This window comes from Aotus nancymaae, unplaced genomic scaffold (assembly GCF_030222135.1).
Source record: "Aotus nancymaae isolate 86718 unplaced genomic scaffold, 86718_ANA_hifiasm-v0.15.2.pri h1tg000041l, whole genome shotgun sequence".
Lineage (NCBI taxonomy): Eukaryota > Metazoa > Chordata > Mammalia > Primates > Aotidae > Aotus > Aotus nancymaae.
In genome coordinates this window covers 24,346,972-24,372,988 of record NW_026988455.1, presented here as the reverse complement: position 1 = coordinate 24,372,988, position 26,017 = coordinate 24,346,972, and the positions used below count along the sequence as shown (strand labels likewise).

General features: G+C 46.9%; 1 protein-coding gene across 1 annotated transcript; it reads left to right on the top strand.

The window, feature by feature from the left end:
- Positions 1 to 394: 394 nt before the first annotated feature.
- On the top strand, positions 395 to 9,821 carry NXNL2 (nucleoredoxin like 2). Its single transcript, XM_012463422.2, has 2 exons — positions 395 to 1,008; positions 9,248 to 9,821. Exons 1-2 carry the CDS (start codon positions 707 to 709, stop codon positions 9,414 to 9,416), a joined length of 471 nt encoding a protein of 156 aa, XP_012318845.2. The 5' UTR covers positions 395 to 706; the 3' UTR covers positions 9,417 to 9,821.
- The last annotated feature ends 16,196 nt before the right edge of the window (positions 9,822 to 26,017 follow it).

The window sequence follows — 26,017 nt, the reverse complement described above, 5'->3', positions numbered from 1 at the left end:
GCGGGGGATGAGGGCCGGGCACAGTGGGTGGAGAATGTGGAGATGTGGGCGGGGTCAGTGAAGGGAGAGTGCGGGAATGTGGGTGGGAAGGGGGAGAGTGCGGGGATGCGATCGTGGACCAGTGAAGGGAGAGTGCAGGAGTGTGGGCAGGGTCTAGTGGTGGAGGCCGCGGGAGTGTGGGCGGGGCGCAGTGGGCGGGGGAGAGTTCGGGGATGCGAGTGGGGAGCAGTGGGGTAGAGTGAGGGGATGCGGGCAGAGCTCAGCGAGTAGAGAGCAGGGATGAGGGCGGGGAGCAATGAAGAAAGAGTACAGGAGTGTGGGCGGGGCTCAGTGGGGGGAGGGTGCGGGGGATGTGGGCGGGGCCAGTGGGGTAGGGTGTGGTGTGTGTGGGCGGGGTGCAGTTGCGGGACGGTGTAGAGACCTGAGGGCTTGAGGTCGCCCGGCCGGCTCAGCTCCTAGAGGCGGGTGCTGCTCTGTCGCCCAGACAGCTGGGGGTCTCGGGTGTCTGAGTGTCCCATTGTCAGCTCGGACACCCCTGCTCCAGCTAGAGGCGAGGCCGGGGCCGAGGTCTGGGCGCAGCTGGGGCAGGTCTTGAGAGGTCCGGCGGTGCAGACGGAGTCCAGGCATCGCGGCGCTTGCCGCTGCCCGCTGGTGATCATTTCTCCTGCAGGCGTCCTCGGACCGCTGGTGGCCGCGCGCCCCCGCCATGGTTGATGTTCTGGGCGGGCGGCACCTGGTGACCTGTAAGGGCGCGGCGGTGGAGGCCGAGGTGGCGCTGCAGAACAAGGTGGTGGCGCTGTACTTCGCGGCGGCTCGGTGCGCGCCGAGCCGCGACTTCACGCCGCTGCTCTGCGACTTCTACACGGCGCTGGTGGCCGAGGAGCGGCGGCCCGCACCCTTCGAAGTGGTCTTCGTGTCGGCGGACGGCAGTGCCCAGGAGATGCTGGACTTCATGCGCGAGTTGCATGGCGCCTGGCTGGCGCTGCCCTTCCACGACCCCTACCGACAGTGAGTGGGGCCCTGGGGGCGGGGGCCGCCCGGAGCGTCGCCCCCGTGTCCCCCCAGGCCTCCCTCTATACACTTGGGAGCTCTTTATGACGCCCCACCTCCCGCTTATTCCTCCCACCTCCCAGTCTCTGGGTTCACATCCCGACGGTAAATCACACAGTCTGTTTCTCTAAGCTCTCTTAGAGATCAGGGATGGTCAAGACCAGATTAGAAAACCCAGGGCATCGGCATCCCCAGGGGGCTCGTGGAGCATGGACATGGGCCGTTTCTGCCTCGGGTCTGGAGCTCCAGGAATCTGCATTGCTAAGGAGCTCCCAGTGATGTTGATGCTGTGGATTCCCGGGCGTGGCTCCGGGAACTACCCACCCAGTCAGCCCTGGGCTCCCAGCACCGCTGTATGGTCCTCCCAGTTAGTGGGCAGGAAGCACAGGGACACGATCCGGTGTCTGGATGCGGGGATGAAGGGTGACCCTCGAGGACATCAACTCTGTGACCAGCACCCACAGAACAGGCTGTGGCTGGTGTGCTGGGAGGGAGGGACAGGGTCCAAGGCTGACAGGAATCCAGGTGCTGGCCACCTTTGCGGTTTCATTTTTACTGACACTGATGGAATTTCCTCACTAGAGAGACATAAAACCCATTACTATAAACTTTATTACTCTAACTTTTGGAAAGGAGCGGGTAGGGATTGGCAGAAAAGGAGCCGACCGGGATTGATTGTTCTGTTTTTGGGGTTGGTCTCCTGTGGTCTCATATGTGGTAAGAGTCCAGGCTTAGGTTTAAAGCAGGCCTCCTCAAGTGTGTTGTCCCGGCCACCTGCTTCTAAGTACCAGTGTGAATTTCTGCGTTTTGCTTTACAGAGGCCAGCCTCACACTTCATGGGATTATCATTAAGTTGTGGGATTACCCCGTAAGCTAATTTTCATGAGATGACATTCCTTCTGGAAAATGAAAACTGGAAGCCAACTTTGGAAAGTTCTGTAGATGAGTAACTGAAAGAAATCTGATTGTTCTCCCAAGCATGACTTTTGGTGATCTGCAGTGAAAGAGGAGGCCCAGGCAGGGTGCCACCCAGCCTTGGGTGAAGGGGGCGGAGTGACCTGTTTCTGGGAGCCTCACTCACACTGGGACTCTGAAAGTCCTACTGATAATGAATCTCAAAGACAGGTGGTTCACTTTGTAAAAGGATTTCTTATAGAATAACTTCCAGTGTTGCTTTTAAAAATAAGATTGGACTTGCTTAATACTCAAGTTATTTGTAAGCTTTTGAAAGAACACGGGGTTGAAATCGAGAGGCGATGGCAGTGTTATTATAGTAATTAGGCACAGAGCTCTGTCCCAGCTCTGGGATTTACTTGCTAGGTGATGGTAGGCAAGGTATTTTATTGCTGAGCATGTGATATATCACGTGGTTGTTGTCAGGGTTGAGCTGATCACAAAAGAGCTCATGTGTCCACTGGTTATGTCCCAGCTCTCTAGTCTATTGCTCCATTTTACAGATGTGCCATTGAGGCATAGAGTTGAGTTCTCCTGTCTCTGGACACCCTCTTTCTGCCTTGCCCTACTTGCTATCTGAGGGGGCGGTGAGCCTTGGCCCCCAGGGGCACACAGACTGGCCTGGGGAGGTCATTGCTTGGGGCCATGCAGACCTCTTTTCTGTTTCTGATGCTCTGGACACGCCTGTGAGCTCCAGCTGGAGGCAGTGAGCTGCTTGACGTGGGTCAGCAGTGCGCTCCTATCATCTCAGCCTGGCTGGCCTGGGAGAGAATTTTCTTTTTGTAAACTTAGCTGTTTGTCTCTACCCCTTTCCACACGGAACTTCCTTCACCCTGTTGTTGTCATGTATAAGCTAGGAAGTGGGATGTTCTGTGGGAATTGTTGGAGCGACATCCTAAATTCTGCTTATCCTATCCTGGATTTGTGGAATCAGATCATGAGCAAAATGGAAATAGCCACAGCCAAGAAGAACAAAAAAATGTACAAAGCCTTCATGGGCACTTGGGAAGTTGCTAATGTGTGCAGAACACAATACTTTCTGGTTGGTGCTGTGGAGAGGTGGAGCCCAGGATAGTGGCATTATGGGAGCTCCACTTGGCAGGTGCGGGGTCATGGGGCCTCGTGCTTTCTTTCCTCAGAGGCCCGAGCTCATCACCCTCCCTCCACTGAATTTCTGGTAAATCAGCTGAGTCAAGGGAGGAGAAGAAAAACAGCTGCTTCCAAAGACATCACAGAGTGGCGCCCTTGGGGGTTACTGTTGGCATGGCTGGAGGCAGAGGACAGCTGCAGACGTACCTGCAGGGAGAGGAGGCCTGGGGCCCTCCCTTGTCCTCCAAGCTGTGGAGAGCTCAGCTTTCCAGTGTACCCTGCACCATACGCTCAACACAGCAGTGAAGACTGCCTTCAGCCCCCAGAGAGGCAGCTATTTACTAATGTCCCTGAAACTGAAGAATTGGGTGTGTGGCCGCGGCTGGCAGTTCCCTGTCTTAAGTGCCCAGTGCAGGTGGGCTGAGAGGAGGTGCCAAGCCTTAATGTGGGGACAGCTTTGGTGACACATACCAGCACGTTCTGGAGGTGTGTTTTCAGGATGAGGTTCCGTCCTGCCCTGTCTTCCTTCCCTGCATTAGTGGGTTTATGAGTAAAACTCATTATCTGTCTAGGAATGAAATAACAAGTTCTTGATTCACCAGCAGGAATTCCCATGACATGCTGCTGTTCACAAAAGACATGACCAATGGTGATTTTATATGATTTTATTGACAGCTGAGAAGAATCAGTGCTTGTGCCAATGATTCCTGACTCTACATTTCCACCCCTTGACTCTCTCCAGCTCTATGTTCCCACTGCTTCCTGGGCTCTCTGGGCTCAACATAACCACTGAATCCACTGATTTTGTGGCTCCCAGATCCTTCCCTTTCTGATCATTTCTGTTTCCTTCACTCAGGTGCTGGAGCTTTAGAATATTCCCCTAAGTGGTCTACAGGGCTTTGGTGTTCCCCTCTAATTGACTCTTGGTTCAAAGACCAATCTGGTTTAGCCATGCCTTGTACCAGCTCTCCGGGGGTTTCCTGAGTTTCCATTTCCCACAGGATGGAGCCAGACATGGCTGAGTGCCTGGCATCCTCGGGGAGTGTGTTTGGTGGGTGCTTGGAGCAAGTGAGCAAAAGACAGTGCTGCAGAGAGATTTGCTTGGCCACAGCCTGCTCCTGGCTGAGATGACAGAGACTAGAGTCAGGAGTTGCCATGGCAACGCAGAAGTGTGGTTATGACAGCAACAAGGATGTGGCTGTGTTAGTTGAAGGCAGGGACTAACATTGGTTGCAACAGCACTGAGGACAAGGAGGAACTGGGCTCTTGGATTTTTCCCAAATGCTTGAAGTCCTGAGTTATCACCATGATAACATTCTCTCCTCCAAAAGCAAGTTATCTTCTCTGTGGAAGCAGCTCAGGGCCCAGAGGGAATTGAGATGATATTAGGGAAAAAGTGTGGTTCTTCCTCTCCTGTGCAGCTCCAAGGTTACATTTGTCCCCAGACAGAGGCTGCCAACATGGGGATTTGAGGTACTGAGAGTCTCTTTGAAACGACCACCTCCAGCCTCCTCATTCCTCAAAGCCCAGCCTGCCCTGCATCCCCCTGACTGTGTCAGAGCTTGATTTAATACTGCAAGTGATTAAAACAACAATGATGACACAACTCAAAGAGCTTAAACAGTGACGTTTATGGGCTGGCTTTAATGAAACACCCATCAGCCAGGAGATGGTCTCAAGGGAAAGCTGGAGGCCGCTGAAGATTCAGCTTTGTGGCTTGCCTTCTGCAATGTCTTCCCCTTGCTCAGGCTGCTGGCAGTGGCTGCCTGGCAAATCCTGTGTTTCCTCATGGTGGCAGAATGGCTGCTGTGTCTCAGACTGCACATTCCCATACCTTTCTCTTTCCCAGCACACAGCCAGCTGCTGCACCAAGCCTCACTGATTCTGATTCCGCTAGTTCTCCATTTCTGTATTAGTAAGTGTAGCCAGGGGCCACCAGATAGATAAGCTGACTGAGCAGTTGGCCCAGGTGGAATTGGAGGTGGGTCTTTCCCACGCAGTAAGGACATCTGGTATTTATCAAGTACTTACTATGTGCCAAGCCTCATTCTTCATTAAGCTGTTTATTTAATCCTGACAACTTCAGGAGGTGGGTTCTGTTATTCCCTTGATGTAGATGAGGAATCCGAGGTGCAGGAGGTTAACTAGCTTGCCCACGACATACAGCTAGTTCCTGCCAGAAATGGAGGAGACATGGGTTCCCAAGGAGGGTCACAGATGCTGAGCAGTAAACCACAGGCCTGTACGCCCCGTGCTGTCAGGGGCACCCTGCCCAGCCTCCCCTCTGCCTGCTTTCTCCTCCTTCCTCCCAGTTGGTGCAGGGAATGCAGAAAGCCCTGGGAGACTGCTGCGGGGCCGGCCAACTTGAGCGAGCGTGAACCACTGGATCTCAGGCAGCACCCCAGTGTCAGGGGCAGGGAGACTGCATTTCTGATGAGTTCCCCGGTCATGTTGGTGTGGCTGTTTCTGGGACATTGTTTCTCCCACATTGTTCCTGACAGTGCTGGTCAAAGGCTGGTGCATGGACTCATGTCAGTTGGGAATCTGTTAGGAGTGCACATGCTGCCCGAGCTGAGGGGTGCAGGAATCTGTAGGTGAGATGCTGCTGCTGCTGGCATCCCAACCCCTTCACGGCCCACGAGCAGCCCTCCAAGGAGTCCTCATGGGCCCCAGCCAGACGGTCTGCTTCCCTTTATGAAAGTGACGCTTGCTGCCCTGCGCTGTCCCACTGCCCAAAGTACAGATGCTGAAATAACCCATTTGCCAAAACTTCTGGATAAAGAGCTTAAATCAGGCTGCTGGCCATTTTGCTGCAGTCTTTATGCATAGAGCTACTTGGTTGTTTCTCTGTTTTTCACTTTTTTTTTTTTGAGACAGAGTTTCACTCTTGTTGCCCAGGCTGGAGAGCAATGGCGCCGTCTCAACCCACTGCGACCTATCCTTCCTGCGTTCAGGCAGTTCTCCTGCCTCAGCCTCCCAAGTATCTGGGATTACAGGCTCCCACCATCATACCCAGCTAATTTTTGTATTTTTAGTAGAGACAGGGTTTCACCATGTTGGCCAGGCTGGTCTTGAATTCCTGACCTCTGGTGATCCACCCACCTCAGCCTCCCAAAGTATTGGGATTCCAGGTGTGAGCCACCGCGCCCGGCCACACATTTTTGTTTTATGCCTCTTAAGCTCATTGCTTAGGCACTGCAGATTTTAGGTGTTGTGCAGGATTCTTAAAATTTATGAGAGGGACATGTCACATCTTTCAGGCCCACTGCCGTGGTTCATAGACCTGTGCAGGCTCTGTCCGGCTGAGTTCCACATGAGCCTCCCCTGTTGTGGGCACTCATGGCTGTTTGTGACAGAGCTGGTGTCCCCTAAACCTGCAGTTTGACATGAATTTGCATCTGCTTGGTGTTTGAGACTTTACTTCGTCAGTTCGGCGAATGTAGTTTTGGCAGAGAGGTCTCTGCCTTTTCTTTTTTTCACTACGCGTGATAGGTTTTAGAGAATAGTTGACAGGTTTATTTTCCCATCTTTCCTTTCCCTCCTCAGGTGAGTCATTGGACCCCATGGGGAGCAGGTCCATAGCTTCCTGGGTGTGCACTGATTCTTTGAAGAACAGGCTTGTCCTGGCAGGAGTCATACATCCCCAGAAAGGCCACAGCCCTCCCACCAGTGTCCCCTCAAGGAGGTTCGGTCCACACTGAGCCTGTGTAATGACCAGACTGACCTGATTTTAGGTATTCTTGTGCCTTCTCTCTTTTTCGTTGCTCAATCTCCGTAGATTTTTTTTTTTTTTTTTTTTTTTTTTTAGAGATAGGGTCTTACACTGTTGCCCAGGCTAGAGTGCAGTCATATGATCACAGCTCCCTGCAACCTTGAACTCCTGGGTTTAAGTGATACTCCTGCCTCAGCCTCCTGAGTAGCTGGGACTACAAGTGCATGCAACCACACCTAATTAATTTTTTAAATTTTTTGTGGAGACAGGGTCTTGTCATGTCACCCAGGTAGGTCTTGAACTCCTAGGCTCAAGCGATCCTCCCGTCTTGACCTCCCAAAGTGCTGGTTTTACAGGAGTGAGCTACTATGCCCAGGCTCGGTAGAGATTTGTTTCACATTTTAGTGTTTCTTAAGAACCAGATTGGGTTTTATTGCTAACCCCATGTTGGTTTTTGTTGGTTCATTTTCTATTTCGCTAATTTCTGTTCTCAGTCTTATTCTGCCTTCTTTCTACTTCCTTCGTGGTTGTGCCATCATTACTTTTCTAGCTTCTTGAATTAGAGCCATAAGTCATCTATCTACAAGTTTTGGATAAGTGTGTTTAAGGCAGCTTCCTAAGTGTGTTTAATTGTGTTTACAGCTTGGGATTTGTAGTATATTCCATATTGTTCTTTAAATATTTTGTCATCTGCATTGATGTTTCCCATATAACATACAGTTAGTTTTAAAATTCATTCTTAAAAATGATTTATTAGCTTCCAATTCCGTCACCTTTGGTCTGATTAAGTGATCTACATATTATTGAGCACTTGAAATTCATTAAGACTTCCTTCTTGACTGAGAACATGATTGATTTTGTTGCTGTTTTATAGATGTTTGAAAACAAAGCGTATTCTCTCCCTGTTGAGTGTAGGGGACCCTGTATTTTTTCCCGTTTGGGTGATGATGTGTCTTTGACCTGGATGCCAGAAAGTGGCAGGAAGACCTTGATGGACATGTCAAAGGGGAGATTTGGTAACAGCAGGGTCTCAAATGGGTTATTCCTTCCACTCAGGTTCACAATCCTCACAATCCTGAGGGTGACAGATCGAGGAAATCCGATTATTGTCACTGTGAGACCCTCATGACCTGGCTGTGGTAAACAAGAAGGGGATTTCATTTGGCTGCCTGTCTTGAGAGAGTAATCCCAGTGAAGGTTACAAGAATTGCAAAACCAAGAAGGCAGATCCTCCTTTCCCTAAACAAATACAAATTATTTTGTAAAAAGACCACTCATCAGGTTACAGATGATGTAAATGTCAGTGATGTAAAATGAGGCTAAGAAACCTCTCATCATTATAATGGCAATTGATGCATCATTGAATTTGTAGGGTGGAAAGTCAAATGAGGCTCTAGATGTATTTAAAACTCATGGAATTTTAACTTTTTTTTTTTTTTTTTCTTAGAAATAGGGTCTGTTGCCCAGGCTGGAATATAGTGGCGCTAACGAGGCTCTCTGAAGCCTCTACCTCCTGGGCTCAAGTGATCCTCCCACCTCAGCCTTCCAAGTAGCTGGGACTATAGTGTGCACCACCACATACAGTTAATTTTTTAACTTTTGTAGAGACTATGTTGCCCAGGATGGTCTTGAACTCCTGGGCTTAAGCAATCCTCCCACCTCAGTCTCTCGAAGCGCTGGAATTACAGGCGTGAGCACCCACACCTGGCTGGAATTTTAACTTTTACCATTATATGTACCTGATATTTTTTAACCATTTGAGATGTAGAGGACATAAAAAGTTATTGGGTTTATTTGTGGGTTTAGACCTGCTCTATCCAATCTGGTAGCCGCTAGCCACTTGTGACTCCTTACATTTAAATTAAAAGTTAATTAAAATGAAACTTCAGTTCCTCAGGCACATTAGCCACATTAGCCACATTCTGCGCTCTCCCAGCCACATGTGGCTGGTGACTGCGGGATTGGGTAGCACAAATAGGGAGAGTTCACTGCTGTAGGCAGCTCTCTGGGGCGGAACTGGGTTAGAAACAAGGCTGGGCATAGTGGCCCACGCCTGTAATCCCAGCACTTTGGGAGGTCGAGGTAGGTGGATCACTTGAGGCCAGTAGTTCAAGACCAGCCTGGCCAACTAAGAGGCTGAGACAGGAGAACCTGGAAGGCGGAGGTTGCAGTGAGCTGAGATGGCACCATTGCACTCCAGCCTGGGCGACAGGAGTGAAACTCTGTCTCAAAAACAAAACAAAACAAAAAAAAAGGAAAAGAAATGGTAGCACCAAGAAGAAAGGAACCCCCACTCCAGCCGGAGGGTGAGCAGGAGCAAGCGGAGTGGGGCACCTGGTGGCTTCCTCCAAGTTGGCATACCTCAGGCCGGAGGGAGGGGGCTTGTCCCTTCAGATGTGCGTGCGGAAGTGCTAACTTCGGTACCACTCTTCTCTCCTGCAGCGAGCTGAGGAAGAGGTACAACGTCACAGCGATCCCCAAACTTGTGATTGTGAAACAAAATGGGGAGGTCATCACAAACAAAGGGCGGAAGCAGATCCGGGAGCGGGGGCTCACCTGCTTGCAGAGCTGGCTGGAGGCGGCCGACGTCTTCCAGAATTTCTCCGGTTGAAGTGGGAGGGACCTCAGAGGGCCAGGACAGGTCCTGTTTCTCTACCGCAGACGCTGGGGCAAAGAGGAGCATGTTGGGTTCCTTCCTCTGCTGGTGTGATTCCATTGTATTTCAGAGCAGAAGCACTAAGCTGTGGTAGACAGCAACTATTGCTCAGGAAATAATGCAGCTTGTTTGTATTATAGTTATTTTTGTTACTCTTTGAATATCTTTATCCACCTGTGCTTAAGGAAGGATCCTCATATATTCATACTGAGCTGTTGGAAATCTATGCAAGACATTTATTTGTACAAGTCTCTTCAGGTCAAATAATATATTTATTGATAACATTTTCTGGTGATCTGTTTATTTTAATGATATACTTTCATAACTATGTTAATAAAATTTGCAAGCTGTGTGCTTTAATAAACAAGCCTATTGCCTTCTTTCTCATTCCAGTCCAAGTGCCAGTAGGAAGAAAAGGAGTCTCTTGACAAATAGCATGCTTAAATATATTTTATTTGTCACAGGTGGTAGTTTTTAATTATGTATCATCTTGGAATATCCTTCTTCTCTTGGTTTTCTTTACACTTATTTGTAATAGCATTGCAATATCCTAGAAAGCAATGAAATTTTCAAGGGCGTGCTTTCATCTTCAAGATCAAACCTCAGTGTTATCTGAAAGTTAATAATCCATTGAAGTAAACAAAAAGCCCATTCACAATCTTTGTTAATGGTGGGAAAGCCATCAGTAGTTCAGATTACTGTCCCAGCCTCCCTTGTGGCCTCTTGCTGGTAGTTCTTCCCAGCCTCATTCTGATCTGATCAGCTGGAACTGTGGAAATCTCTAGCCAAGTCCTCACCTACAGATCTGGTCAGCTTGCTGGGTTCCTCAGCCGGGAATCTGGAGCAAAGCTGACACCAGTAGGACCAGAAATAGCAGAGTAAAGAAGCCCAGTGGGTGGTACTCGGTGAACTCGTGCCACCGAGATGTAAGCTGTGGATTAATTAGTCCCTTCAATCTCCCTCATCCCCTGTGCTGTCAGTTAACTTCCCTCCCCTGAACACTGAGCCCCAGCCTCCTGGGCGCCCTGTAGGTTGACTGAGGATGCAGTTAAGCTAGCCTGATTGTTATTTGTGCCCCAAGTAAGTCATGTAAGCATGCAGTTTTCTTCCAAAACTCAGAGATGGCATATTTATTTAATTATGGTATTTTCAATCACACATTCTTGGGAACTGGGTGGACATCTCTTGCATGTAGAGTGTCCATAAAGTGTGTGCTCATGCATGCATGTGTGTGTGCGTGTGTGTGTGTCTATGTGAGAACCACAACCACAGACTTTTAAAAGGTAGAGAAATAGCCTTCCTGGTAAACATGCTTGTAATTGCCAAGAACTGTTGTCAGTGTTTGTGGGCTGGAAGATCTTGCTTTGATTGGAGGGAGAGGCAGGGTCCACCTCAGCTGGGCTGGCCTTAGGACATGGGCCTTCATCACCCAGGGCTGGGAGGGTGATGTGTCCTTTGACACATTATTGCTCCCTGAAGACACGCTCTTTTTTTTTTTTCTTTTTTTTGAGATGGAGTCTTACTCTGTCGCCCAGACTGGGATGGAGTCTTACTCTGTCGCCCAGACTGGAGTGCAGTGGCACCATCTTGGCTCACTGTAACCTCTGCCTCCTGGTTTCAAGTGATTCTCCTGCCTCAGCCTGCCAGGTAGCTGGTTCACAGATGGCACCTGCTCACTGTGTCCTCATGTATTGGAAGGGGTGACGGCCTCTTTTAGGAAGACAATACTCCGATTTATGAGGGCTCCACCCCACCCTCCTGACCTAATCACCTCCCAAAGGCCTCACCTCCTAACACCACCATTGCCTGGGGGTTAGGACTTCAACACATAAATTACATGGGACAGAAACATTCAGACCATGGCAAGTACACAGAAAAAAATACACACACAAAGCAAACAGCCAGATAAGATAATTCTTAAACAAAAATGCAGGAGAGAAGGATAATCCAGTTTACCAAATGGCACAACGGTTCTGGATGGCTGGCAAAGTGGAGATGATTAAAACAGAGACTCTTTTCAATCCAAATTATACCAGATCTTGCAAGAGCTCAGTCACTATTGCGAGGACAGTACCGAGAGGCTGGCACTAGACCATTCATGAGAAATCCACCCCCGTGATCCAGTTGCCACCCACCAACCCCACCTCCAACACTGGGAGTTACAATTCAACATGAGATTTGGGAAGGGACACACATCCAAACTACATCAGTGACCAAGCTGAACCTTGGTCTGTCCACCCAGCACAGCAGAGCTAAACACTGACGTTGCGATTGCAGTGAAAGCTGGGAATTTATTGCAGGGTGCCAACGAGAACTAGGCAGCTCGGGATTAAGACCCAAACTTGAGGGCTTATGTATAAAAACCCAAACTTAAGGGTTTTTAAAGGCGGGAGGCAGAGGTTACATGCAAAGTCATAAATGAATTCATGGAAGGTGTACATTGGTTTGGCCTGAAAAGGTGAGACATTTTGAAGTGAGGAAGGTCATAGTCATAGGCAGATTAAAAGATTTTCTGGTTTGTGATTGGTTAAGCTTTGTCTAAAAACTTGGGGTCAGCAGAAAGGAATGTTGAGCTCCGGCCTGTGGGTATGGCTTCCTCCAGGCCCCTTAGGAAGAAATTTAGAATACAAAACAGTGGTCACACTTCGGTCCTCAATTCTCTCTTATCTCAGATCTGCATGCCGGTAGATTACATTTTCCATGTGGTATGGTCCAGGTTTCTGAAAAGCAACTCAAGAACATTGTTAAGGTGTAATCTTTAGTTTCTGTAGGGAACCAAACATTCTGTGGCTCTGACTTCCTTGGCTATTGTGTGAGGCTCTTGTCAGCTTCTTGTTTACTAGGTTGCCTATTTACTTCTCAAGGCTAGGTAGGTACCTGGAATTTCCCTTAAAGAAACTCAAGGCCAGGCACAGTGGCTCACATCTGTAATCCCAGCACTTTGGGAGGCCGAGGTGGGCGGATCACGAGGTCAGGAGTTCAAGACCAGCCTGACCAACATGGTGAACTCTCTATTAAAATAAATACAAAAATTAGCCTGGTGTGGTGGTGTGTGCCTGTAATCCCAGCTACTCAGGAGGCTGAGGCAGGAGAATCACTTGAACCCGGGAGGCGGAGGTTGCAGTGAGCTGAGATTGCGCCACTGCACTCCAGCCTGGTGACAGAGTGAGACTGTGTCTCGGGGGAGAAAAGAAAGAAATTCAAGATGTTCCTTTATTTCCATGCTTGTGGGGGCTGTCAGCCTCTGAGAGGGGTCCCTGCCGCAGCTCAAGTGTGGTCTATTCTCTCTCGGAACTTGTCAGATGTTCTCCTTGCCTGTGGTTATATACTTCCATGATACTTTAGCGAGCCTCTATTTTTACCCAGTGCCTGTTGGCTGTTGTGAGCTGTTCAATCTGGAAACACATTAGTTTACTTCTGGGAAATGTTTCAGAATTATTTTTCTTAGTATTCTGTCTTCTGTTTTGTTGGCGTTTGTCTTTCTGCAATTCCTAGTATTTGAATTTTGGACTTTCTAGATTAGACCTCTAACATCCTTATATTTTTCTATTCTATCTGCCATTCTCTTTTTATTTTTATTCTACTTTTGAGAGATTTCCTTAAGTGTATCTTCTAGCCCTTTATCTGCTATCATGATTTTAATATATATAAATAATTCTTTGTTGTCAGTTTCTCTCTGTGTCAGTCTCTCTTCTCTCCCTCTTTTCCATCCTCCCTCTTTCTTTCATAGCATTCTGTTCTAGTTCCATGAAAGCAATATCTCCTCATACCTCTCTAAGGATATTAAACATATATATATTTTTTGAAACAGAGTTTTGGTCTTGTTGCCCAGTGGAGAGTGCAAAGGTGTAATCTCAGCTCATTGCAACCTCCACCTTCCAGGTTCAAGTGATTCTCCTGCCTCAGCCTCTGAATAGCTGGGATTACAGTCATGTGTCACCATGGGCCCGGCTAATTTTGTATTTTTAGTAGAGATGGGATTTTTCCATGTTGGTCAGGCTGTTGTAACCAAGCAAGTCAGAAGGAAAGTGTCACGCTCTGAGTTCCAAATTAAGGGTCCTTTATTTGCCAGTGACCGAGAGATGGCTAACGCTCAAAATTCTCTTGGCCCTGAGGAAGGGGCTTAATTTCCCTTTATATCTTGATTTAGGTAGGGGATGGGGAGCCTAGCTGAAGTGGAATTTTACAGAAGCAGAAAGAGCAAGTTAGTAGGAAGCATTAAGGGGGGTAGCAGGGGAAACTTTCCATACAATCACTAAGGAGGTGTCCAGGTACTTTCTACACAATAATCAAAGGGGAGTTTTTCACAATAGCAGGTCGGCTTGACAAGCAGGATTTGGTTACAATGGTTACAGGTGCTAAGAACAGCATGCTTCAAAGCTCAGTGCTTCATGGCTCTGAGTACAGCATGACCCAGTTATGAACCTGAGGGGCCTCGGCAGGGAGGAAGAGGCCAGAGAGAGCTTCAGGTTTGCAGCTAAGATGGAGTCAGTTAAGCAAGTTAGGTTATTACAAGGCTGGTCTTGAACTCCTGACCTCAGGTGATCTGCCTGCCTCGGCCTCCCAAAGTGCTGGGATTACAGGCGTGAACCACTGCACCCAGCTCATATTTTTAAAATGTCTTCTTTCTGCACAGTTTCTGTTCACCCCAAGTGGCTTCCCCTTCCCCTGTTGCTTCTCCCTCCTGTTTATTTTGGGAGGGACTTAGCAGAACATCAGTGGGGCTTGGTAACTCTGAGCATCCCTATAGAGTGATCCGGCTGGGGCCATTCTGTCAGCAAGATTGCTATTTCTGGCTTGTCACATTTACTAGAAAGCATCCTCTTATCTTCTATCAGAAGGAGGGATGACAGGCTCAGTGTTCTGGGAGCTGGGTAGAACAATATATTTTCATGAAATTACCCTGATTTCACCCTGGCACCCTTACTTTCAGCCGTGTATTTCCCAACCAAGAGAGCCTGTTTGCTACCTCAGGGGTGATAAGTTCAGTCATTCAGCACGGGGAGGTGGAAAGGAACCTGGAGATCGAACCACTTTGTAAACACATCATACTCTTCCTAATAGGTGCCTGTATTACTGCTTCCAGGGGGCTTCTGGAGTCACTGGCGCCCAGGTGTTTGAGGATTCCTTGGGATAAACCAGTTGACTCCCACGTTTTCCAGCTCTGGCCCAGATCACGCTTGTGTGTCTATGGAGTCAGCCTGCATTCCCCTTCCGCTTTTACAGCTTCCAAACATGCTTTTGTTTTGTTTACTCTTTCGTTTTCCCCATCATTAAAAAAAAATCCCTTTGCTGTCATTTCAATGGCTCTATTAGGGAGTGAAATTACATGCATGTGTTTAACTGCCTATTTGCTTGATTGTTGAGAAAAGTTAATTTTATGTTTGTAATTCTACAAGTAAGATTCCTTTTAAAATTTTACTTAATTTAGTGAACCGACAAAATGCCATGTCAATCTAGTTTTCTGCTTTAAACATGCATTCTTAACCTGTGCAATACCTCCACAGTTGTAATGACAAGTTCAAAGTTATTTCTACAGTATCTGTCTGACTTTGCCATTGGAGTATTGAGGAAGGAGACCTAGGCATCTAGGATCACCTCCCCCTTGACTTCCAAACTGCATTTCAATAGAAGAAAAGGCTGGCTGACTGGCGATTGGCGCCTCCTAAAATCACCTTCCTGTAAATAGCAGGCATGGTATGGGGGAATCTCTCTGGAAGACATTATTTTTATTTAAACAAGATCAAACCCCCACCCCACTCCTCCTTCGACCAAGACACTTTCATATGTGATTTCTAAAGCTGTAAACCCAAGACCCTTTCACATGTAATTTCTAAGGCTGTGAACCTAAGATCCTTTCATGTGTAATATCTAGAGTGTAAGCCTATATAAAGGCAGAGCTTCTCTTTGTTAGGGGAGCTTGGTTGTTTCTTCCTTCCCTGTTTGGTGTTCCAGAGGTCTGTTTCTCGTGGCTGATCCTGCTTTAGTGTGAGAATGAGAACAATTTTGCCCAATTGAACCTGACCAGTTTACACCAGAGGTAGGAAGAGGTGGCAAAATTGTCCATGACTAAAATCTAACAGGATAATTTTAAACTGGGTGCAGCTAGCTAGGAATCTTAGATCTAAAATCCTGGGTAATATCCTTCCACTCCACATGAATAAAACCCATCTATAATCTAATGTCCCATGGGGCCCAGTCCTGCCTTCAATGAATGCCATAACAATTGCAAAAAGCAAACTCCAACTGTTACTTTTATCATTTGAAAAATAGTTGGGGGAGAGAGATCCAAGATGGCTGATCACTAGCACCTCGGGCTCGTAGCTCCCAGTGAAAGCGCAGAGAACAAGAGGACGCCACACTTTCAGATGAATATTTGTTGCTCATGGACCAAGAGTTTCCCAGTGGAGGAGCCCCACGGGTCACCAGGGCGACTCTTGTGGCCGGCGCGGTGGTTTTGCTGGCGCCTCAGCGCGGCAGTTCTTGGTGCAGAGTCCGGAGATTCCCGGGCAGAAAAGCACCATCAATCTTAACACCGCTGTTTTGGCCGGCGCAGTGGATTGCTCAGATTTTGGCACTGGGAATCAACAAATTGGACGTCCTCTCAGAGACCTAGTTAGAAAGTCGGTAATTACAAAGATGACAGAGGGATAAATATATAATGAAGGGAAGAAACCAGCCTAAAAAGGCAGAGAATACTCAAAATCAGAATGCCTCTCCCTCTACAGGGGATCGCAATTTCTCATCAGTAACAGAACAAGGCTTAATGGAGAACGAGTGTGTTCCAATAACAGAAGCAGGTTTCAAAATGTGGGTGATGAGAAACTTCTGTGAATTAAAAGAACTTGTTCTAACCCAATGCAAAGAAACTAAGAACCTTCAAAAAAGGTTTGACGAAATGCTAATGAGAATGGACAATTTAGAGAGGAATATAAGTGAACTGATGGAGCTGAAAAACACAACATGAGAACTTTGCAAAGTATGCCCAAGTTTAAACAGTCGAATTGATCAAGCAGAAGGATATCAGAAGTCGAGGACCAGCTTAGTGAAATGAAACGAGAAGACAAGATTGGAGAAAAAAGGATAAAAAGGAATGAGCAAAGTCTCCAGGAAATATGGGACTGTGAAAAGACCTAATTTACGTTTGATAGGTGTACCTGAATGTGATGAAGAGAATGAATCCAAGTTGGAAAATACTCTTCAGGATATCATTCAGGAAAACTTTCCCAACCTAGCAAGGCAGGGTAATATTCAACTCCAGGTAATACAGAGAACACCACAAAGATATTCTTCAAGAAGACCAACCCCAAGGCACATAATCGCCAGTTTTATTAGGGTTGAATTGATGGAGAAAATACTAAGGGCAGCCAGAGAGAAAGGTCAGGTTACCCATAAAGAGAAACCTATCAGACTTACAGCAGATCTCTCAGCAGAAACCCTACAAGCCAGAAAAGAGTGGGGACCAATATTTAACAACCTTAAAGAAAAGAACTTTCAACCCAGAATTTCATATCCAGCCAAACTAAGCTTTACAAGCAAAGGAAAAATTAAATCTTTTGTGAACAAACAAGTACTTAGAGAGTTCACCACCACCAGGCCTGCTTTACAAGAGCTTCTGAAAGAAGCACTATACATATAAAGGAACAACCAATATCAGCTTTTCCAAAAATATATCAAAAAGCAAAGAGCATTAACACAATGAAAAATTTACACCAACTAATGGGCAAAACAGCCAGCTAGCATCAAATGGCAGTATTAAACTTATATATATTCTAATTGGATAAAAAGCCAAAACCCACCGGTATGCTGCATCCAGACCCATTTCACATGCAACGATACACAAAGACTCAAAACAAAGAGAAGGAGGAAAATTTACCAACAAAACAGAGAGTAAAAATAAACAAATAAATAAAAAGCAGGAGATGCAATTCTCACCTCAGATAAAGTAGACTTTAAAGCAACAAAGATCAAAAGAGGCAGAGAAGGACATTACATAATGGCAAAAGGATCAATGTAACAAGAAGAGCTAACGATTCTATAGATCAACGAGACAGAAAATTAACAAGGACATCCAGGACTTGAACTCAGACCCGGAACAAGTAAACTTAATAAACATTTATAGAACTCTCCACTTCAAATATAGAAAACATACATTACCACCTCACACCTTTTCCAAAAGTGACTACATAATTGGAAGTAAATCACTCCTCAGTAATCGCACAGCATTTCATAGGTTTAAATGAAATATTGGTTGGCTGCTTGTTTGTTATTTTCTTCCCTTATTCCTTCCTGTCTACATCATTAAGTATAATTATTGGTATAAAAGAGGTTTTCAATACCCATTACTAAACTGCATTCTAGCCTGGGCAAGAAAGCAATACTCCCATTCTCTCTCTCTCTTTCTCTTCCTTTTTCTTTCTCTTCTTCATTCTTTTTTTTTCTTTCTTTCTTTCTTCCAAAAAAAAGAAAAATAATTGAGGAGATCCACTTCACAACCCAAGGCTACTCATCTAACCTCCACCCTCTTGCTAGCCAGGCATGGTGGGTGTGGGCCTGTAATCCCAGCTACTCAAGAGGCTGAGGCAGAAGAATTGCTTGAAACTGGGAGGTGGAGGTTGCAGTGAGCTGAGATCGCACCATTGCACTCCAGCCTGGGTGACAAGAGCGAAACTGTCTCGAAAAAAAAAACAAACACCAAAAAAGCAAAAAAAACAACAAACCAGAAAACCCCCTTGCTTCTCCTCCGCAAATATCCCACCAGAGCCTTCCATCCTCTCTCCTCTTGACACCCAGCCCATGTGGCTCTGCTCCCTCCCCTCCTTGTCTCTGAACTCCTTGCTTCATAGCATGTTGCAGCATGTCTGACTGAATCTACATTGCTTTATTTTTTTCTCCTGGTGCTACTGAAGCAGGAGTGCTCTCGAACACTGAACAGGGAAGGAAGTGGTATTTTATTCGGCCAGGAGTGGCAGCAGGCATAGATGGCTCGACAACCGAGCTCCTCAAGAAAGAAAATCCTGGCCCTTTTAAAGACTCACAGTCTGAAAGGTGCACATGTGAGAGGGTCGTGATTGATTTAGCAAGTGTGGGGGATGTGACTAGATAGGGGTCTTGAGTGGTTGAATAAGAACAATGCCTTCTGGGATAAGGTTCCTCCATACCATGCCTGTGGTCTATAGATAGGATTGTGGTTAGGAGTAGGGGGTTTAATTTTTAACCTCCAGACCTGGTCAGCAATGCCAACTGGTTCTTCCACTGACCTCATCTGGCTGACTTTTAACTTTCATTTCCTCCTTTTCTTCAAGCACAGGCCAAGCGGAGGGAAGGGGGTCTCCTTCCTCTCTACAGCTGCTGCTGGGTCTAACCCAGAGGCTCTTTCTAGTGGGTGGGGGAGGTGGAGAGTCCAGCAGGGTAAAAAGAACATTTTCCTTTTCTAGCTGTGGAGTGACAGAGAGAGGGCTGGCTAGGGACATAACAAATCATATCTCATTCATATTTCATGTAAAAGATCTCTTTTTATTCCAGGTATATTTACCTGGAATAAATTCTCAAGATTAAAGCCTTATTATTATTTTTTTTTTTTGGGTAAGCATTTGCAGTGATAAGGCATAAGAGACCTCATTTTTCATTCCTATGTTCTTTTTGCTTTTCTATTTTTACTTTGTGAAACAGGAAAGTAAAGATCTTTATTCTTCTTTCCTTATGTACATGTTGTCATGATTTTATTTGTTACAAATAATCATTTTCAGATAAATGTATTATATTAGTACAATGTTTTAGATACCAATTAATTAATTAATCCATTCATTCAACAGGCATTTGGTGCTTGTCTCTCTGGGCCTGGGCTGACATGAAACTTGGAGTCAGGGCCTCAGGCAGGGATGAGGCTCCGAGTGAAAAGACAGAATGGGGCTGGGAGAACCTGTAAGGAAAACTGCCCATTCTGACACCATGGCCCTTTATTTATTTTTATTATTATTTTTCTGAGATGGAGTCTTGCTCTGTCACCCAGGCGGGAGTGAAGTGGTAAGATCTTGGCTCACTGCAACCTCCACCTCCCAGGTTCAAGTAATTCTCCTGCCTCAGCCTCCTGAGTAGCTGGGACTATAGGTGTGCACCACCCCAGCAGCTAATTTTTGTAGTTTTAGTCGAGATGGGGTTTCACCATGTTGGCCAGGCTGATCTCGAACTCCTGACCTCAAGTGATCTGCCCACCTTGGCCTCCCAAAGTGCTGGGATTACAGGCATGAACCATGGCTCCCAGCCATGGCCCTTTGAAGAAGACTTCAATGACTCCTTCCTGGAGAGGAAATCTGATGCCTTTGGCAGGGAATGATTTATTTCTTTATGTTGACAATAACCATCTGCTATGAGTTGAACCAATAATTATATATCTGCACTGAAGGAAATCATTTAGGAATATTTCTCTGTATTTCAGAGCCCTGGATATAACAGCATTGCAGGAACAAATATTAATTGCAACAAGTGTTTTTGGCAGGGTGCCATCTCATTTACAAATCTCACCTGAATGAGACTCCTTTTTTTCCTGTCTCTCCCTAGACATTGTAAAAGAAAATAAAATTTCAGGTCCCTATAAATTTTTATGCCATGGGGGAAGTGAAGCCTTGGAGACTGAGTCACGTAGCATGTTTGCAATTCTGCTTCTTATTATCGCTTAACTCTCTTTCTCATTGTTCTTTTCCTAGAAATGACTAGGAGAGACCAGATACCAGATCTACCCACCTTCCAATCACTGATCTTTGTTATAGATTGACTGCCTCATTTATTGTCCTGTTCCTAACTCAGACCAGATGGCACTCAAGACCCAATGATGTCGCAGGGTAAACCTGAAACTGAGGCTTAGTCCAGGAGGCCACGTGGGTTTTTGGCTTTGCACAGGAAGGAATTCAAGAGTGAGCTGACAAAGACTGTGTCACTCAAGAATCTGTGGGTTAGATAGAGCATAATTTCCAGGAGGGATTATTTCACCCTCCTGGAAATTATTGAGCATACACAGTTGGAATAAATGTTTTCAGCTTGTTTGCATTACAGCTTGTTTGGTCCTGCCCAGCCCACTTCAGCCTGTGGCTCCTGGGCTGGCCTGGCTCTGCTGCCACTTCCTGTCACATGGGATGGCCACCTGGCACTGGTGGAGGGCAGGAGGGCTACAGTGTTACAACTCCTTTCTCACCCAGTATTTGGTGGGTCCCGGGTTCTTGTCCTGTGTCCAAGAAGAATGAGGTTATGTGGACAAGCAGAGAGTGAGCAAGGCAGAAAATAATTTTATTGAGTGACAGAATAGCTTTTGACATGAGAAGGTGGGGAGTCCTAACATGTGGCTGAGTTCAGGGGTTTTATGGGCTCAGAATGGGGGAGTGTGTGCTGATTGGTCCATGACTGGGCCTGGAAAAAGCACCATTTGATTGGCTAAAAAGGTATCAAGGAAGTTCTCACTCAGGTCATGGACTCTGCCTGGAACTGGCAGCCCAGTTTTCAGGCTTCAGGCTGTCTTTGGCTTGAAGGTCAGGTTTCACTGGGGACCTGTCCCGTCTGCCTAGGAATTTGTCTGTGTCCTATTGCTATCACCGCTTTGGCTCATCAGATTGTTGTAACTATGCATTATGCCTTCCATTGAAAGATGTTAGGCCAGGCACAGTGGCTCACGCCTGTAATACCAGCAATTTGGGAGGCCGAGGTGGGTGGATCACTTAAGGTCAGGAGTTTGAAACCAGCCTGGTCAACCATAGTGAAACCCTGTCTCTACTAAAAATACAAAAAATTTAGCTGGTCGTGGTAGTTGACGCCTGTAATCCTAGCTACTTAGGAGGCTGAGGCAGGAGAATTGCTTGAACCCAGGAGGCAGAGGTTACAGTGAGACAAGATTGCACCACTGCACCTAAGCTTTGTCCATATAAGCATTCCCAAACTTCTAGTACACTTTGAAGAACTGACTTTCATTCTTTGAAATATGTTCTTCCCAAGTGGGCTGTCCTCAACTTTGTACTGTTGGGATAAATTCTCCTAACTAGTTTCTGAACCTTTTAATTATTTTAGTTTGACAACACTGTTGGGACATCAGCTTTGAAAGAGACCTGAGAAATCACAGGCTTGGGTGGCTTTCCTTTCATGCTGGGCGTCAAATTTTCCAAATTTTCCTAATGGAGGCTACTGCACCAGAGTCAGGATTTCTGGAGAGCTTACATGGTGAGCATGTTCTTAAGGTAAACATGATTAAGCAAATGCACAAAAACATGAACAAACAACCTTTGCTGTCAGAGTCATTACAATTTGCAGAATCACTGGGCTTAAAATGATTTCTCTACACCCCATGTTCAGGTGGAGTGGAGCCACCAACAGCTGAGATGGGAGGCAGAATAATCTAATTTCTAAACAACTGGCCTTTGTCCAAAAATGAGCACTGACTGGCAACCTTGGTTTACAGTTGTGCTTTCCACCTCACAGAGGGGGCAAATGGCAGAGCCCAGAAAACCAGCCAACCAGCAGCCACTCATCAGAATCCATGCAGTCACTCAAGAATCTGCAGGTTAGATAGAGCATAATTTCCAGGAGGGATTATTTCACTCTCCTCTTTGAGCATACACAGTTGGAATGCAGGACCTTTGCTCTCTCTTTCCAGGAAATTTACCCTGCAGCAGTTTTTCTGCCCTTGCTTCATTCAGCAGATGTCGCTGAGAATGTGTTCAGTGGGAAAAAGATTGTGCCTCTGTGACACTATGAAATATATATATTTTGGGCTTCATCTGTTTCCTGGCACATGGCTCATAAAATACTTGGAATTTCCAAAGTGATGAGTCTTTTGTATGTCAGTGAAATGACTGCTGGTTCAGGGCCCCTGAATAGCCTCAGGATGGGGCTGGTTCCCTGGGGAACCCACCATGTTGTCAGAGGGTTGGACTTTTCAGCTCCAATGGGACCTCCTAGGAGGAGAGAGGGGCTAAAGATTGAGTTGACCATCAATGGCCAATGATGTCATCAATCATGCCTATATAATAAAGCCTCCATGAAACCCCAAAAGAACAGAGTTTGGGGAGTTTCTGGCTAGCTGAACATGTGGAGATTCCTGGAGTATGGTGTTCCCAGAGATAGCATGGAAGCTCTGTACCCCTTCTCTCATATATATCTCCCTAAGCATCTCTTCATCCTCAGACAGCCTTATGTAATCTGTATCGTTTTTCATATATTTTATAATGAAGTGTTTCCTTGATTTCTGTGAGCTTCTGTAGCAAATTAAACAAGCTTAAGGAGAGGGTCATGGGAACCCCTATGTACAGCCGGTGGGTCAAAAGCACAGGTTAAACAACCTGGGACTTGGTTGATGTCTGAAGTAGAAGAGGCAGTCTTGTGAGATTCACCCCTTAACCTGTGGGATATGACGCTAACTACAGGGGCAGATTGTGTCAAAATGGAATTGAATTATAGGACTCCCAGCTGATGTCCACTGGATAATTGGTTGATGTGTAGGGAAAACTCCCCAACATCTAATGTCAGAAGTGAGTGGTGAGTGGTAGTAAGAGTAGGAGAAACACACCTTGATTTTTCCTATTAGCCTCCTTCTGCCTGTAGGGGCTTGGGTCTCAAGGGGAGAGATGGCAGGTGGAGACGGTCCCCTCTTATGCCAGGTAGCAGACCCCTCAGCACTGATGGGGTCCCTGTCCCCATCTTCCCCCTTATGGTACCCAACACTCAACCTCCCTTAAGCTGTCCATGCTGAGCAAATAGATGGCTCTGCATGCAACCAATACCCTCTGTGTTTCCCAACAGACACAGACAACAAAGAAGAGCCAGAGGGTCCAGGTAGCCCTCAGCCCACCCCTTTCCCATAGGGACCACTGCCTGCTCTCATTTGCTTCCACTTCCAGGTGGTCTCTGGAGGGATGGCGACAAAGAGCTTGGTGACTTTGCTCTGTTGGGACAGCATGTGCTCAGACCTGGGAGGAGGCCTGCTCATGGCCCATGGGCTGCAGGTAACATGGCAAGTATGAACTATGCCACCAGGAATAGCAGTGGCTCTCTGGAGGCTGGAAGCTAATTCTAGGCACCCAAGATGCGGTTCTCTAATGATAGCCCAGAGAGGAGGCTGCAATGGGAGCTCGTCCCCTGAGACCCGGAGCTTTGTCCCTGACAAGACTCTGTCCTTCATGACCAGCCAGCCTCTGGTATTTGCCCCTCCAACAGCAGTACTAGTAAGCAAATTGCAAAGGGCTTCCTTGCTACCAAGTACGTTCACTTGCTCGACCTCATCTCTGCCCTCCATAGGTCTGGAGCTGAGTGCTCTGTCCCTTGAATGGGGACTTGATGGCTTAGGTGGCCAGTTACTGCATCAGGCCCCTGGGCCAAACTCTGAGCATAGAGTCCACCCTCCATGTGCTGCCTGTGGTCAGAGTCTCATTCTACTCATCTAGTTTGTTTAAATCCTGCACTTCAGAACAATCACGATGAGTAAGTCCCTCTACCCTGAAATTGCAAAACAAATAGCCTCACTAGAAAGAATGTGTGTGTCCATCTTTCAGGACAGGCTGGTGCCCTTCCTGGCCATTTCTATTCCTCATACAGAGCAAAGCCACCAAGAGGCAGGTTTTATGAAGTCAGCCTGTCCTGAGAACATAAAAGGCTTGGCTGAAATGGGACATTTGTGAACACAGCATGTGCATGTCTGGAGAATCTCTCAAACCTTTTGGGTTGACTTTCATGGCCTGCCCTGTTCTGTCCTGGTCCTGCTGCATGGTCCTCCTAGGATGTCATGGCCCCTTCACCTCTGCTCAGACCTTGGAGGGAGGTGGGGCACCTGCAGAAGAACACCCTTATGGGTGAAAGTTAGAGCTCACAGAAACCTGGGAACAAGGATCTGGTGGGGCTCATGGAAGGAGGTCTATAGTTTTCACTGGGAATGATTGCAGGGTCTCCCTGTCTTTTACCATCAGGAACCTAATGCACACTCTAGGGCAGTAGTTTAAACAATTCCCAGTAAATTCTTGCATCAGTGAAGATTATGAAAAAAGGTGCAGTCACTTTTGCAAGACAGCTCCTCCTGGACCTCTGGGATGTGGACGCATCTCTCTGCCAGTGGGAGGCCCTCCCTTCAAATCCCTTCACTGCCCTTTCAGCCCTTCTGCTTGTTGGAGCTCCTACTCAGTACTAGACAAAGACACAAACTGGCAGCCACAGAAAAGGGATGGAAAGGCTGTCACGCCCACGAGGAGATGCTAAACCTCGCTAGTCATCCGAGAAATGGATCGTCGGGGCATCTCTGGAATTGGAGGGGCCTGGGTGAGGTCCACGTGGTGGATGCAGAGGTCCATGTGGTGGATGCAGCATCTAGGATTCGGGGAGTAGATGTTTATGCAGTGGAACAGAATCAGTTGGAAAAGGGAAACCATACTACCTGTGTCAAACAGAGAGAAGAGCATGCAGAAGTATCTTGGTTATGCAAGGTTAGAGAGCGAAGAAGACACAGGCCAGGTGCAGTACTACCCATTGTAATCCCTGCTACTCCAGATGCTGAGGTTGGAGATCACTTGAGCTCAGGAGTTTGAGTCCAAGTCTAGCATGGGCAACATAGTAAGACCCAGTCTCTAAAAAAAAGAAAGATCCAGGAAGCTGTTGACAGTGAGCCTGGGAATGTTGAATGTGACTCTAGGTTCTCATTCCCAGCATCCCAGTGTAGAGTGGAGAAGGTAGCCTTGGGCTGAGACCCGGAATGTGACCTCATGGCAGCAGGGATGGATATTGAGAGCACTGTGTTGTGGGAGGAAAATGAAACACAGGATGATACATGAGATAGGTGTGCAACATGGTCGTTTATGCAATTAAAAATATGTGTACACTCACAAGAAAACTCCACACATGGGGTGTGATGGTTAATATTGAGTGTCAACTTGATCGGATTGAAGGATACAATATTGATCCTGGGGTGTCTGTGAGGGTGTTGCCAAAGGAGATTAACATTTGAGTTAGTGGGCTGGGGAGGGCAGACCCATACTTAATTGGGTGGGCACCATCTAATCAGCTGTCATTGAATATAAAGCAGGCTGAAAAATGTGAAGAGACAGAATGGGCCTAGCCTCCTAGCCTACGTCTTTCTCCCATGCTGGATACTTCCTGCCCTCAAACATCAGACTCCAAGTTATTTGGTTTTGGGACTTGCACTGGTTCTCCTAATTCCTCAGCTTGCAGACAGCCTATTGTGGGACCTTGTGATCATGTAAGTTAATACGTCATAAACTCCTTTTTATCTATCTATCTATCTATCTATCTATCTATCTATCTATCTAGTTCTGTCCCTCTAAGAGAACCCTAGTACATGGGAAAAGGGCACACACAAACCAGTTTGTACAATAAAAGCATCCGAGTGAATTCCTAACGCTGGAGGAGGGGGAAAGGTAGGGGCGTGGAGAGACAAAGGGGTGTAAATAAGCAGGCAACAATAATAAGAGGGGAACCCTGTGTGGACAGTAACCCCAATGTGCTGAGAACCTCCATCCAGAGGATTAGAAACCAACCATAGAGGATGATCCAAGATGGCCTAATAGGAACAG